This window comes from Molothrus ater, chromosome 21, assembly GCF_012460135.2.
Source record: "Molothrus ater isolate BHLD 08-10-18 breed brown headed cowbird chromosome 21, BPBGC_Mater_1.1, whole genome shotgun sequence".
Taxonomy (NCBI): Eukaryota; Metazoa; Chordata; class Aves; order Passeriformes; family Icteridae; genus Molothrus; species Molothrus ater.
Genome location: NC_050498.2, coordinates 942,877 through 958,994, shown reverse-complemented (window position 1 = coordinate 958,994; position 16,118 = coordinate 942,877). Strand labels below are relative to the sequence as shown.

The following is a 16,118-nucleotide window of genomic DNA, read 5'->3' as shown; positions in this document are numbered from 1 at the left end:
GTCCAGAGAATGTCCAGGGAATGTCCAGGGAATGTCCAGGGAATGTCTGGAGAATATTCAAGGAATGTCCAGGGAATGTCCAGAGAATGTCCAGGGAATGTCCAGAGAATGTCCAGGGAATGTCCCAGCTCTGGGCTGCAGGAGCCCTGTCCCAGACAGTGCCACAGCCCAGCAGAGCAATAAGGCAGCAGGTGAGGATGAGAGCCCTGTTTGCATCCAGGAACACTTCCTGCAATAGCAGGGACTTGCTAAACCCAGCTTTAACACCAGGGACTTGTAAAATTAATGATCCAGCCTAGGAGCTTGCATCAAAAATTAAAAATCCCTATTAAAAATTGGATAAATGTGTCACAGCCAGATTGAAATGCCTGTTAGGGCAGTTTAGCTCCTGATGTGGATTTGCTCCATTACCATGTCCAGAGGGGACACAGGCAGCGAGTTCCCAGCCACAGGAGCATCAGCCTGGCAGGATCCATGGAATGCCAGGGAGCACCAAAGCCTCAGCAGCACCTCTGCTGAGAGCACCCAAAAGGAGCTGCACCCAGGCACTGTTTGGATCCCTCTCCCCAAATCCATCCTTTTCCAGCTCAGACAAGCTCCATCTCCACTACAGTAATCCAGGAGTCCTCCAGCCCTGCCCAAGGATATCTGAATATCCCCCCAGTAGCTCCCTGTCTCACCAGCCTGTTCCCAAACTGTGTCAGCATAGCTGGAGCTCAAACCATGCCCTTAATTGTTGTCCAGATGGTGTCCCTGTCATTTTAATTTGTTGGCAGCCAATCCCATTTTATTTGTGCTCTCTTGCTGCAAGGATTCTTGCCTTGGAGATGCTGCTGCTGCCTGTTCCTGCATTTTGGGGGCAGGGAGTGCAGGTGACACATTCCCCTTGGCAGAGGGTGTGGGACAGGGGGAGCAGAGCCCTGAGCCCTTCCCAAGGCTGGGTTTGTCCCCCTGGAAAATCAACCTGCCAAAGTCCAGCCTCCTTGTGCAGGGCTTGGGGTGTAAAGGAGAAGGGAAATGCTTCTTGTTCTGGAAGTAGAAGAAGTATTTCCATTCCAAAATAAGGAATGGAGGGTGGCAGAAAGCTTTGGGTGGGGGAAGCTTTCTGCCACCCTCCTGCTGAGAAGCTCCAGAGCTCAGAGCTCATCCCCTGTTGGGCAAGATGAGACAGGAAAGCCTTATCAATATGATTGTCTGGCAAAAAGATTTGGAGAATATGGAAACTATAAGCGAGATTGAAAAGAAAGCAAGCTCTGAGATCCCTCAGTTACTGAACAACTGGAAAACAATGGCATGGCCAGCTGAAGGTGATCCCCTTTTGATGGAACAACACCCTCTGCTTGCAGACAGGCCCAAGGGTCAGAGCAGACCCTGCCAGCTTGGCAGAAGGGGCCCAAAGAGGAGTTTTTAGGGTTTAAAATGTAACACAGTGTGGTAATGTAGTGATTCTTATAGGCTGTATGGAAATGCTATAGGATTTGTATCTTGTACTAGATTGGTGAGTGAGAATGAGAATATTCAGCACAGATTTATTGTATTGTAATGGGAACCTCACTCTCTTACCCTTTTACTCTCTTACCCTCTCATCCTCTCTTTACCTGTCTCTCCCTCTCTGGGGCCTGCTCTGAGCTGTGCCTGGCAGCTCCCAGCAGGGCCCTGCCCCCAGGCCCTTTGCAATAAACCCCAAGTTCCTGACCTGGCTGCAGAGATCTCTGCTCTCCATCCATCCCCACTGTCCTGCCCCCCATGCTCCTACAATCCCCAGCCCCAGTGGTCCTGATGGCAAGGCAGAAGCTCAAACCCTCACAGCCTGGGATTCCTCTGAGAGCCCCTGTGCTCCCACCCTTTGGCTGTGCACACACTGCCCTGCCTGGCTGGGGGGAAGTGATGCCAACTCCAGGGACAAAGAGCTCTCCTGGAGGCTGAGGGAATGCTGGTGGTGCTGGAAGTGTCTATGGCACACAGGACCCCCCTGCCACAGGGAGCATTCCCAAAAGGAGCTCAGGACAATAGAGCTGTGCTGGGCAGGGCCTCCCCTCAGCCACAGCTGCCAGCAATGCTGAAGATTCCTGATGGGACAGAGCACAGGGAATGACCCCAAAACCTCTGCCTTGGGGGATCCCTGCAGCCTCCCCAGGGCTGGGCTGTCACAGGGACAGGGACTCACCCCATCCCCATCCAGGAACTGTCTGGAGCAAATGGGAACCTGCAGCCCAAGAATTTCTGCAGAATTCCCTGGGAGGGTGGGCAGGCCCTGGCACAGGGTGCCCAGAGCAGCTGGGGCTGCCCCTGGATCCCTGGCAGTGCCCAAGGCCAGGCTGGACAGGGCTTGGAGCAGCCTGGGACAGTGGGAGGTGTCCCTGCCATGGCAGGGGTGGCACTGGATGGAATTTGAGGTCCCTTCCAGCTTAAACCTTTCTAGCATTCTGTGATCCTCAGAACATTAACACTGCACCAGATTTTATCATTTCTTTAGGGAGGCTGCTCCATACCTGGAACTTCCAAGTCTCAAGGAAATCCACTCTGGAATTCCAAGCTGTAGCTGGAAAATTGACAGAAGTAGCTCAGCAGAAGGGACAGACAGAGCTGCTCCTGTCCCCAGCAGCCTGGCCATGGTGCTGTTAGTTTGATATTCAGGGACACAAAACCCCATCACAGCTCAATAGCAGACAGAAATAATTCCATTTCCAGCCACTCACAGCACAACACTGGGGATGAACCTCCCTTGCAAGAACTCTGGGAAACAGCAAATGAGCTTTACACAGTCCCAGGCACTGCATGAGTGCTTGCAGGGCTTGCACTGAGCCCCCAGGGAGCTGTGCAGGGATCCATGTCCAGAGCATCTCCTAGCCCAGGACAATTTTTTCTTTTTTTTTTTTTTTCTTTTTTTTTTCTTTTTCTTTTTTTTTTTTTCCTTTTTCTTTTTTCCTTTCTCATTTCCTTTCCCCTTTCCTTTCCTTTCCTTTCCTTTCCTTTCCTTTCCTTTCCTTTCCTTTCCTTTCCTTTCCTTTCATTTCCTTTCCTTTCCTTTCCTTTCCTTTCCAGGTGTTTTCCCCTCCCTGAGCCCAGCAGGCTCAGCCTGTTGCTCTCCATGACTCAGCCCTGACTAATGCCTCTCCCCTGGCTCTCCTCCCTGAGCACGTTCCTGCTCCTGTTGCCTGGATCCCACCTGGCACACAAAGATAACACCAGTCAGTCCCACAGGGGAGGCTGGAGGGACTCTCCCTGTCCTTTCCCCTCTCCCTTCTGTGCCCACCTGCAGGATGGCAGTGCCAGGGAAGGCTCAGCCTCTGCAGAGGGGCAGGAGCTGGGGCACAGCAGCTCTGCCTGAGCCAGGGAACCTCACTGAGCTCTCCTGGACACAGCACAGCCCCAGCTCTGAGCAGCCCCAGCCTCCTGGTCCCAGGGCTGTGCCAAATAACAGCCCCAGAGGAGCCTGGCTGGTGACAGAGCCCTGCAGGACACGGCCCCTCCCTGCCAGGGCTCCCAGCACCCAGGAGTGTCACCAGAGGTGTCACCAGAGGAGGGGGACAGCCTCACCTGGGCTGGCTTTCAGAGGCAGGGGTAGGGTGGCACAGCTGTGTTGGTGATGTTGGGCCATTTTACCCGGGGTGTGTGACCCCAGAATGTCCCCAGAGTGTCCCCAGAGTGTCCCCAGTGTGTCCCCAGCCCTGCTCCTGGGGCTGCAGCCCCCTGAGCCCCTTGGCCCTGCCTAGGTTACTGCCAGTGCTGATCCCACTCCATGTGCAGCAGCACTTGGCCAGGACCCCGAAATTCCCTCAGGGGCTGCTTCCAGTGACTCAGGAGCTGCTCAGGGATGTCTTCTCCAGCCAGGATAGAGAAACCAGCCAGGAGCTGCTGGCAGAGGGGAGGTGCTGGGAAGAAGCAGCAGGAATCAGGCACCTGCTGGGGTTTGTAATCCATGAGGATGGAAGAGCTTCCTGGTGAGGGAAAGCCCCACATTCCTGCCCTGTGTTCTCCTGCATGCCAAGCTCCTGCAGCCCTGGCCTGCTCTGCTCACACCAGGCCCAGCCCTGGCACTGCCACCCTCCTTAGGGGCTGTGCTGTGACCTTGTCACTGCACAGCTCCTGAAAGGTGCCTGTGCTCAGCTGGGCTGGGCTCTGTCTCCAGCAGCACTGACACAACCAGAGCACACAGCCTCGAGTTGTGCCAAGGGAAATACAGGTTGGATATCAGGAGAAAGTTTTTTACAGAAAGGGTGATAAATTCTGGAATGGCTGCTCAGGGAGGTGGTGGAGTCCCCATCCCTGGGTGTGTTTGACAAAGCCTGGATGTGGCACTGGGTGCCAGGGGTGAGTTGAGGGGTTGGGGCTGGGTTGAACTCGATGAGCTTGAAGGTCTCTTCCAACCTGGTGATTCTGTGATTCTGTATAAAGCCCAAAAATCTCCCCAGTCTAGAAGAAACCCCACAGACACCCCAGCCCCACCTGAGGCAGGAACTCCCTGGGTGAGGCACCAGAAGCCAGCACTGCCCTGCAGCAACATTTCCTCCTGCTGATTCCCAAGGCACCTGGCTCAGGTGAGGATTTTTTGGGATGTCTGCCTGGACAAATGCTGCTGCCATGCTTCACATTTGGGTTTCTCTGCAAGGCCCCACTTGCATCTCCCCCAAGCCTGCTTATCATGCATGTGCCTCCCTTCAGGTGAGATTTGTCACATTCCCACTCTGGAAATGTTTTTCCCTCCTGACAATACCCTTTAGATAGTGCCTGTGGAGGTGGATGACTCAAGCTTGACATGATTATTTCCATCCAGCATTTTTTATTAAAAATACTCCTGGTGGTTCAGAACGTGAGGACAGGAGCTGCCTTGAAAGGGACGTGGAAAGCTCAGAGTCTGCACAAACTGTGCCATGATTTCATGTCAACCAACAAGAGCCAGAAAATCTGTGTAAAACAGCCCCTCCCAACCTGGATTTATCATTTCATGCACAGAAACCTCCAAGCACATGGCACTAACATGCACCCCAGACCCCTCCAGTCCCTCAGAGCCAGGTTATGGTGCCACTTCCAGACCTGGGCTGGCTTTCAGAGGCAGGGGTAGGGTGGCACAGCTGTGTTGGTGATGTTGGGCCATTTTACCCGGGGTGTGTGACCTCAGAGTGTCCCCAGAATGTCCCCAGAGTGTCCCCAGCCCTGCTCCTGGAGCTGCAGCCCCCCCAGCCCTTGAGCCCCTTGGCTCTGCCACTTGAGCTCTGTTATTTACCCAGAGTTACCAACTCCTGATTTAGCTCTGGGCCAGTTAATTCCCTTTGTGACAGCTCCCAAACACCCTCACACTACTCCAGCCCCACAAACAGCAAACCTGCTGCTGGGAATGGACCCCCATGAGCAGAGGGACCCCTCCTCTCCTGCCTCCCCCTGCTCCTGCAGTGTGGGAGGAACCAGAGCAGAGCTGGGGATGGCAGATGGGTGCTGCAGGTCAGGAAAGCTTCACAGGGAAAAACTTCCTGTGCCCTGCTGAGGCCTCACCTGGGAAACTGGACACAGTTCTGGTGTCCCCAGCATGGGGAGGACAGGGAATTGTTGGAGCTGTGAAGTTGATGAAGGGAATGGAGCTCTTCCCCTATGGAGACAGACTGAGAAATTTGGGATTGTTCACTTGGAGAAGGCTCCAGGGAGGGCTCAGAGCCCCTTGCAGTCTCTCTCCAGGAGAGCTGGAGAGGGACTGGGGACAAGGGATGGAGGGACAGGACACAGGGAATGGCTCCCAGTGCCAGAGGGCAGGGCTGGATGGGATATTGGGAATTAGGAATTGTTCCCTGGGAGGGTGGGCAGGCCCTGGCACAGGGTGCCCAGAGCAGCTGGGGCTGCCCCTGGATCCCTGGCAGTGCCCAAGGCCAGGCTGGACATTGGGAGCAGCCTGGGACAGTGGGAGGTGTCCCTGCCATGGAGGGGGTGGAACTGGATGGATTTTAAAGTCCCTTCCAACCCAAACCATTCTGGGATTTTGGGATTCTGAATATTCATTTGGAGAATAACCTCTCAGAGAAGAGGCAGAGCAGCTCTTTGAGCGCTCACCCCAAGCCCTGGGCTCTTTCACCTTACATCACTTGAAATCAGAGCTCTTTTCCATCTCCTGATCTCCCTGTTCTCCTCCAGCCCCCAGCTGCAGCTGAATCAGGGAGAACTCCTGGCTATTCCCTGTGGGATGAGCTGGGAGTGGGGTCAGGCTGCAGCACCATCCCCTGCAGGATCCCAGAAACCCTTCCCAAGGGAACAGTGTTGACACACACAGAGCCAGACACAGAAAAAAAAAAAAAGAAATCTGCTGGAAAGAACCCAACAGATCAGGCACTTGTTGGAGCCTTGAGTGCAGAGGAACGTTATAGAAAATTCCCAGTGACTCCTCCAGCTCCAAACTTATCATAATTTAATCTGTGTGACTGGAATTTCTCAATAGGCTGGAACTCCCTCAGGACCAAAACCTCATTGAAAAAGAAACCAAGGAGAATTTTGGCATCTCTTCCCCAGCCTGGAAGATGAAATGCAAATCTGTTATTGGCATCGAGCTCTCACAGCTTGATCCATCCACAGAGCTCCAATAGCCTGACATTAACTTCTCAAGGAAGAACATTTTGTTACTCATCCTCAGACAGTTTATGCTTAAAGGCAGAAAGACTAATTCTGTTTGGGGTTTGGGCAGTGAACCTTCCCAATTACCAGCACAGTCAGGCACTGATCTGGTATTAGAGACAAAACACAGGGAGATGGAGACTGCTGACTTCATTTTAAATATAAATTCCAGAGGCTGAACACTGCTGGCACATGGAGAAGCATCTCCAGCTTCTTCTGCTGCCCTGGCTTTTCAGACACGGATGGACCTGGTGCCGTGTGTGCAGGTGGAGGCTGAGCTGAGGTGGAGCTCGGAGCTGTCCCAGAGCTGGGGCATCCTCACGGCAAAGGCACAAAGAGGGGTGTGGACAAGAACGGACCTTCATTGGAGCCTGTGCTCGGCAGACAGGGACTCAATGGATGCTGAGGTGCAGAGCTGTGTCCAGGCTCCCGGAGCGAGGGGAGGCAGCGATCCCGGCACGGCCCCTGCAGTGGGACACGGACTGGCAGCTCTGGGCTGCTCCTTCCAGGGGCGGCTCCTCCACACCTCCCTTCCCTCATTTGCCGTTCATTACCGGCGGCGATCCGCAGCTCCGGAGCGCGGATCCTCCCGGGGCTGGGCTGGGCTGGGCTGGGCTGGGCTGCGGCTCCTCCCGCGGCCATCGGGACAGCAGGGCAAGGATCGGGGCTGGGCTCCCTTCCCGCACCCAGCACAGCCCGGCTCTCTGACCCAGCCCAGCCCATTTCCCTCACCCAGCACAGCCCGGTTCCCTTCCCTGCCCCAGCCCAGCCCATTTCCCGCACCCAGCCCAGCCCATTTCCCTCACCCAGCACAGCCCATTTCCCTCACCCAGCACAGCCCGGTTCCCTTCCCTGCCCCAGCCCAGCCCATTTCCCGCACCCAGCCCAGCCCATTTCCCTCACCCAGCACAGCCCATTTCCCTCACCCAGCACAGCCCGGTTCCCTTCCCTGCCCCAGCACAGCCCAGCCCGATTCCCTTTCCTTCTCTGACCCAGCCCAATCCGGTTCCTTTTCCTGCCCCAGCCCAGCCCGGTTCTCTCACCTAGCACAGTCCATTTCTCTTCTCTGACCCAGCCCAGCCCGGTTTCCTGCCCCAGCCCAGTTTCCATGCGGACGGGACGGGGGAAGCAGAGCAGGGACGAACAGAGCATCCCCCGAGCATCCCCCGAGCATCCCCCGAGCCCTGCCCGGCTCTGGCAGGGATTCCAGCCCCGGGGCCACTCGAAGCCACTCCTGACAGGTCTCTGCAAATCCAGCAGGCAATTCCAGCAGCCGTGCTTTAATGGGGACAGCACTGACAGAAGATCGTTGTTTGTGCTTGGAGTGAGCTGCAGGAGCTGCTCCCACCTCAGTGTGCTCAGCAGCCCCCTGACCCCACCAGGACAGGCCAGAGCTGTGCCTGGCCATGCTCTTGGCATCTCTGGGGTGAGGAGAGGTTGAGCCAGCTCAGCTCAGCTGAACTCAAACCTGCAAGCCAAGCTCCAGGCAAGAGCCCAGAATGTGACCTTGGCAGTGCTGGGGTTCCTGGGTCTGGGTTAAGCTGCACTGAAGTGGTTTCTCAGGCTGTCTCTCACCTGAGCTGTGTCCTCACACCCTCACTGGGAAGAGGAAAACACTGTTGGTACCTGAGCTAAATTCATGTAAAGCTCACAAACCCAAATCCAAAGGCTCTGAGGTGGAAAGGCTGGGAAATGAAGGTTTGATTTACCAAAGCACACAAGAAAAGGGAGACGGTAGTCAGAAACGTTGGCCTCCTGTTGCTCCAAAATGCCTCCAGCCTGTCCAGTTCCACTTTGCACCCTTCCCTTGATCCTTCCCTCAAAAAGTTCTCCATGGGGACCCCTGATTGCGACCATGACTTGTACCAAGTGTCCACTGGAGAGCAAACCAAGAGCTCCAATACATTCCACAATACTCAACAACATTGATTATTTAACTCAGAAATGACCCTGGTGAGCCACAAATCCTCTACAAAAGAGACCTTCCCCCCTGAGCCAGGTGGGGACCTGAAGCTCTACCTGGCCACACATCCCAGGCCAGGGCAGAGAGGATTAACAGCAGCAGCTTGCAGGGGGAATGATGGGATCCTCCAGGCAGCACACATGGACAACCTTCCTGATGGCCCATGCCAGACTAGGGTTGCTCTGTGCTCCCTACCACTGATCTGGAAAATGGAATTTTAAAGCTCTTTCCATCTTCTTAAGCCACAAGCCACCTCCATGCATCTTCTTACACTGAGACATGGAGAGGAACCTCCCATTGGGAAGGCCTCAAAGCAAATGAGACTTGGTGTGAAGAACAGACTCAGCTCTGCAGGGTCCCAGGGAAGGCTAAAGACATCTTTGGGGCAGTATGACCCTAAATTTTCTCATTTTACCCATAAAATGCAGGCTTAATATTTCAAAAAGCTGCAGAAGGACAAAAGTTAAGACTAAAATCACTCCATAGCTCCCAGCACAGCTTTGGTCAGGGGTGTTCTCTGTGTTTCTGATCTGCTGAGCCATCCCACTTCTTGTGAAGAAGTTTTCTGAAAAGTCCCTTTGCCCAGGATTTGTCTCCTGGGAAGCTGAGAAGCCTCTGAAAAAAAGGAAAACCATTTTATCTCATTTGCTTCTCCTGTGTTGTGCTCATGTGGAATGTGTTTGGAGATTGTTTACCCACAGGTGATTGTTCCATTGCATTCTGCTGGGAGTTGTTTTCACTCTTTGGCCAATCAGGGCCAAGCTGTGTTGGGACTCTGGAGAGAGTCAGGAGTTTTCATTATTATCTTTTTAGCATTCTGTAAGTAATCCTTTCTCTATTCTTTAGTATAGTTTAGTTTAGTATTCTTTAATATAATACAGTATCATAAAATAATAAATTAACCTTCCGAGAACATGGAGTCAGATTCATCATTCCTTCCTGCTTTGGGGGTCCCTGTAAGTACAATAACTTCCCAGTTAACTGCCTCCTTGCAGCAGGGGAAGGTGCAGTGAGCCCAGCCCAGCCCAGCCCAGCAGCACTCACCATCCAGCTCCTCCACAGAGATGTTGGCCAGCTGCTCGCTGTCGCTGCCAGCCGAGAGCGAGCGGTTCAGGTAATTGCCCTTGTACAACAAGCCAGCTGTCACATGGTGGAATGGCATCTTCTCCCTGCCACCAAAACAGGAAAAGAGAGGGTCATTGTGGTTATCTACCTTTGTTTCATGGGATGGAGCAAAGGCTGGCCTGGAGCAGGGGCTGTGTCAGGACCCAGGACATTGCTCTGGCTGCCCTGGAGGACTCCAGACCCTGGCAGGGGCTCAGAGACCTTGGCACAGAGTCACAAACACCTCTGCCTTTGATTTTAGCCCCTGGAAACAATTCCCAACTTTGTGTGAAGAGTTACAAGCCACAAGAGTTTGAGTAGAATGATAGTGAATTTGTCACAGGGTGAAAATGTAGAATTTTGGGGATTTAGAATGGGGGTCCAAGAGGCAAGATGGAGGAATCTGGACATGTCCTGTCCTTCTCCTTCTTCTTGTCCTCCATCTTCTGCTGTGATGGTGACACTTCTGGATTGGTTTAGAGTAGAGCCAGACTGTCTAACATAGGGGATGGGTATTGGGAAATTATTGTAAATAAAGCACACACAGTTCTTAGTATAAAAAGCCAACAGCACCCCAAGGGCAGGGACTGTGCCACAACCCGACCTGCTGGACAGATCTCAGCAGGGCAGAGAAAGAATGGAACAGATAAGAGAAAATAAACAACCTTGAAAAGCAGAGCTGAGGAATCTCAACTTCTTCTGCAGTCTCGGGGCTGGGAAAAAAGAGACTTTAATACCTTGGGAACCATTCAGCAACACCAAATGCGAGAGGGCTGGAGCAGCAGCCCAGGTGGGTGTGAGAGGGGTGGGCTGAGCTCAGAGCTGCGCTCTGAGGCTGAAGGAACAAACAGCAAAGCAGCTGCTGCTGCCTCTGGCTGCTGGAGAGGAGTGAGAGGAGCCAGAGCAGTGGAGCCTTGGGGAACAGGATTGCCCAGCACTGAGCCTGCAGAGTTCAGCCTTGGTAATGATTACAGAGAGCACAGGGCTCTGCACTGACCTGCAGGAAACAGGTTACAGCATTGTGGAGTGTTTGGGTTGGAGAGGACCTTAAAGCCCATCCAGTGCCACCCCTGCCATGGCAGGGACACCTCCCACTGTCCCAGGCTGCTCCAAGCCCTGTCCAGCCTGGCCTTGGGCACTGCCAGGGATCCAGGGGCAGCCCCAAGTGCTGCCCAGCAGCACAACTTCCAAAGGGCAGGGAAGGGTCTGGCACCCCTGAGACCCCTCCTGGAGCATGCAGCCCCCTCAGAGGGCCCAGCCAACCACCCTGAGCAGGGTGTTGTCACTGCAGACCCCTCTGAGAGGAGAACATCCACACTGGAGCAGGGCCCCACAAAGAACATTCCCATCTCCCAGGTCTGAGCTGAGGAGAAATCCCTCTGCATGGGAGGCTGGAGCAGGGAGGTGTTTGCAAACCCCACAGGTGCCAGCCCAGGGAAGGGCAGGCACTGCCCAGACAGGAGTGGGAATTGCTGTCAGCAGCACTCACCCTGTGATTTAGGAGGCATGAGGAGGAGAGGAGTTTGCCAAAGTCAATTGAAATATTAAGAGGAAGATTTCTCATGCCCAGGGCTGGATTCAATCAGCACAACCTCATCCCAGGCCTATTGTGCTTTGGGCTGCACATTTCCAGCAGAAATAAATCATCAGAGCCACCCAGAGCTGGCCAGGGACTGCCTGGGGCTGGAGGTGGCCAGGACAGGCTGGGAGTGGCTCTGGAAGCCCCCAGGGCCCTCAGTGCACAGGGCAGGGGCTGCTCAGAGCCCACCCTCAGTTCTGTGCCCAGGAGGAGGTGCCAGCTCTGCAATGCTGCTCCATTCAGCAGCACCAGGATGGTCTGGCTGTGCCTCAGCCAATAACCCAAGGATACAGACAATGCAGATGGATTCATGGGAACAAAAGCCTTCCTGCTCCCTGGGCTGGGAAGAGCTTGGAGAGACCCCCCAGGAGCAAACCAACCTGCAGGAAAGCACAGAGGGAGAGCAGGAGGCTCCTCCTGCACTGCTCAGCACACTCCAGGAATTTCCCTGGCAGTAATTATGTAAATAAATCCTAATCGTAGTTTTAAGTATTTTTATTTGGGAGCCAGTTTGCTCCAGCAGCACATCAGAAACATAAACAAGGGGTTCTGTTTCATTAGGCACATCTGTAATTTCCCAGCCCTTGCCAATTCATGGGTTCCACTCTGAGACGCTGCTCCCTCTGACACCTGCTCAGCACTAAAATGGGAATTTTACCTGGCCAAGGGACACTCAGAGGCAATGCCAGCTCTGCTTTCACTGCAGAGACACTTCCAGCCCCTTGCACCACCTTCACTTGTTCCCAGCCCCACCACAAACCATCCAGGCAGTGACCAGCTCCTGTTTTCTCTGGACAATCACCCCAAGGGTAAGCACAGGGGTGGAAGGGACCCACAGGGGTCATCGAGTCCAACCCTTGCACAGCCCCAAGAAGCACTAAAAGCAATGACACTGAATTTTCAAATCACAGGAGTTCCAGTCTCCCCTGGGGGAGCTTGCCCTGCACACTCAGTGAGCCCATGGGGCTGCCTGGGCTCTGGCACCCCTGGCCCAGCCCCTGGGTGAAGGAAACCCCAGCCCTGCACCCCCTGAGCCCAGCCATGGATGGAATAGCAGCTCACCATGGGTTTAAAGCATTCCTGAAATCACTTTCACAGCCTTAGCTCCTACAACCATTAAAAAAAAAAATTACATTGCCTCTCCCCTGAGGGCTGAAGAGCTGAAAATCAGCTCCTACCTGGATCCTGTGGTGTGTTTTAGTGCTGGAGGAGAGCCATGATACCCTGGAGTGAGAAATCCTGGATTAAATTCTGCTGCCCAGATATATTAGGGTATAAAGCTGTAACATCATTCAGCAGAAACCCTGCAGAGCCCCTGGAATCCAGCACCTCTCAGCTCTAACAAGGGATGCTCCAAGGGGCCCAGAGGCCCCCAGGGATGTGGAGCTGTGCCTCAGGAACCCTCAGCACCCTCAGGCAGGAACCTGCAGCCAAAGCCAAGCCTGAAATGGGGAGAAAACAGCAAAAAGGGGCCCAGGAGGGGCAGGTGGGGGAGAGCTCCAAAGCACTGGAGTGGGAAAGCCCTTAGGGGGGGGATCCATTAAAGCTCCTGGGAATATGTAGGTGCCTGTCAGGGGTAAAAGGGCTGTCCTGGCACAGCCAGACTGGTCCAGGCTGGCATTCCCATCCCTGGATGTGCTCAGGGCCAGGCTGGAGCAGCCTGGGACTGCAGGAGGTGTCCCTGCCCATGGCAGGGGTGGCACTGGGTGGGTCCCTCCCAGCCAGACCAGTCTGGGATTCTGGGACAGGCTCACTTTGAATGCAGCCAAAGTGTTCATCCAGGTCAGAAACACAGAAACCTCCTGCAGCTTCCCTGTGGCTGCTGCTCCCAGTGCCCAGCGAGCCCTGGGACACTCAAACCACACTGGAGTGAGCTGCACCCCCATCCCATCCCTGTGCTGCACCTCCATCCCATCCCATCCCATCCCATCCCATCCCATCCCATCCCATCCCATCCCATCCCATCCCATCCCATCCCATCCCATCCCATCCCATCCCTGTGCTGCTGATCCCATCCCTGTGCTGCTCCTCCATCCCATCCCTGTGCTGCTGATCCCATCCCTGTGCTGCTCCTCCATCCCATCCCTGTGCTGCACCTCCATCCCATCCCTGTGCTGCTGATCCCATCCCTGTGCTGCACCTCCATCCCATCCCTGTGCTGCTGATCCCATCCCTGTGCTGCTCCTCCATCCCATCCCTGTGCTGCTGATCCCATCCCTGTGCTGCTGATCCCATCCCTGTGCTGCTGATCCCATCCCATCCCTGTGCTGCTGATCCCATCCCTGTGCTGCTGATCCCATCCCATCCCTGTGCTGCTGATCCCATCCCTGTGCTGCTGATCCCATCCTATCCCTGTGCTGCTGATCCCATCCCTGTGCTGCTGATCCCATCCCTGTGCTGCTGACCCCATCCCTGTGGTGGCACCTGGCACCATCAGCAGCAGGGGCTGGGGGCAGGCACTGACAGCATTTTACCTCTCCAAATGTTCCATCTGAGCACTCTGCCCCCTCCTCAGGGTGGCCCTGGGGCTCCTGCCCCTTCTCCAGAGCTGCCCAGCAGCCCCTGAGCAGGGAGCTGGGCTGGGCTGGGCTCTCCAGCACAGACACATTTTCCACCAGGACCTTGTGAACCCAACACAGTGTGGGGGTTCAGGAGCAGTGCAATCCCCTTGGATAACATCATGAAAATACCACGAAAACATTGACATTGAACCAGAGATCCCCCAAAGAACCCCTCACCAAGTGTGTGGAGATCTCCCCATGGTACCTCAATGTCTAAGGCTGAAAGATTTAACTGGGGTGTGTGTTCTGTCCCCATGTGTCAGAGCTGGGGCAGTTCTCTGCTGTTCTTGGGGCAGTTTTCTTGATCTCTCCCCCAGCCAATCCTCCCTGCAGGAGATCTCTGCTGTCCATGGCCACTGAGTGTCCCTGCAGGGCTGATCCAATTCCAGCATCCCATGGGGAGATGCTGCGCCCAGGGCAGGAGCCAAGCATTCCTACCTGGATCCAATGGGAGCCTGGCACAGCACAGCAGCCTTTGCCCAGTGCATTGCCAGAGGAGCAGCTTCTGCTGCCCTGCATGGCCAGAGGGAGCCCAGGCCCATCTGCAGCAGCCCTGGAGCTGCAGAGGAAAACTCCCCCCTTGTGCAGGATCCCTGCTCCAGCAGAGCCACAGCTGGCACTGCAGGAGGGCTGAGCCCCCATGGGATGGGGCTGTGCCACCCCCTGACACACAGGGGACAGGGACTGCTCTCACTCTGGCAGTGGTTTGTGGGTTTTTCTGTACTATTATATTTGTATTTTTAGTTTCCCTAATAAAGAACTGTTATTCCTATTCCCACATGTTTGCCTGAGGGCCCCTTAATTTCAAATTTATAATAATTCAGAGGGAGGGGGTTTACATTCTCCATTTCTGCCTTCCTTAGCAGACACCTGGCTGTTCAAACCCAGACACTCAAAGAGCCCTCACCAGCTCTGTGGACTGTCCCCAGAGTCCCCTGGCAGGTTCCAGTCCCTGTCCAGGCTCCCAGCAGCTCCCACCCCTTTGTGCCCTGCCAGTCTCACTCCTGCCTGTCAGCACTGCCACGTTGGTGGAATTTAGATTTTCATAGCAATATTCCATCTGGATTAAAAAAAGCCATCTCCACACTGCTCACATGTCTGTGGCTCCCATTCCTCATCAGCCCCTGTGCTGCTCTTCCCAAAGAGCCTCAGAGCCCACAGAACCCCACAGGACCATTAAAACATTAAACACGAGGTTCCAGGATCTATCTCTGGGACAGAACTGGGACCAATTTCTGCTGATCCTGGATCTCCTGGCTGCTCACCACTTCAGAAGAGGTTCCTTGTTCAGCCCAAAGGGTGCCCGGGAATCCACCCTGGGGAGTCCATCCTGGTTTTCCAGCCTCAGGCATGGAACACACAACCTCCCTTGTGTCCCACCCAGCCAGAGTGCTGTGTTTGCCCTCCCCATGGAGCTGCAATTCCGTGGATCCCAGGGGCTGGGAGCACCCTGGCAGGACCCCAGGCTGGATGTTGAGCCCTGTGGTGTCCAACAGACCAGGCAGAAATGAAGAAAAGTGGGATGAGGATAAAATGGAGATTTCCAGCTCTGCCACAGGCTGGGCTGAGAGAGGCTGAGCTGGAAGAATGGGAAGCACCCCTCCATGGATGGCCAAGGGCAGGAGGGGAGCACCAGCACAAGCTTTGCTCTCCTAGCCCTTCCTCAGGGCTGAAAGGAATCCAGGAATATTTTGAAAATCCAGGGAGCAGTCAGGAAACTGGAACAGGAGCTGGGAATTCCCTGAGGTCACTTTTAAACCCTTTAAAAATTCATCAAATGAAGTGATGGTGTTGAAGCTGCTTCTCCCTGGGCACAGCAGTGTTTGAACATCTACAGCAGAGCAGGGAATGATCCTTTGGAGGAAATGATCCCATTTTCCCCAGGCCTGAGGCACTGCCCCTGTCCTGGGAGGGAGGCTGTGGGATCCAGCTGGATCCAAAGGACAGCAGAGCAAACACAGCCTGGGGTACCTGACCCTCCATGGGGCACCAGCCTCCCAGAGAGGCTCCTTTGCTACACCATGGTCCTTTTCCATGGTGCTGTCCATGCTTCCCTCTCTCTCTAAGGAGGCTGGGACAGCTGAGGGTCATGGTTAGGCCTGGCTTAACCTCTGCCATGGGAGAGGCTGAGCTGGACTAAATCCCCATGGTTGCTTTGAAGCCAGCCCAGTTCAGGGAAGGCAAAATCCTTCTGCTGGGAAAAGTCACTTTGTTCCTTGTCACCTGCATTCCCTGCTGCTAACAATAGCTTTAAAGATTTTTTTTTCTCTTTTTTAATTTACTTTGTGCACAAACTTGGCACCTGGAGTGCAAT

The 16,118-nt window shown here is 54.6% G+C and overlaps 1 protein-coding gene across 2 annotated transcripts in view; it reads right to left on the bottom strand.

The window, feature by feature from the left end:
* Nucleotides 1–16,118, bottom strand: part of CALN1 (calneuron 1) — a 141,139-nt gene that overhangs the window by 114,556 nt on the left and 10,465 nt on the right. For both annotated transcript variants that reach the window (XM_036394941.2, XM_036394942.2), the window contains exon 2: nucleotides 9,605–9,729. In XM_036394941.2, coding sequence (XP_036250834.1) covers nucleotides 9,605–9,722 — 118 coding nt within the window. In that variant the 5' untranslated portion in view covers nucleotides 9,723–9,729. The remainder of the gene's footprint in view (nucleotides 1–9,604; nucleotides 9,730–16,118) is intronic.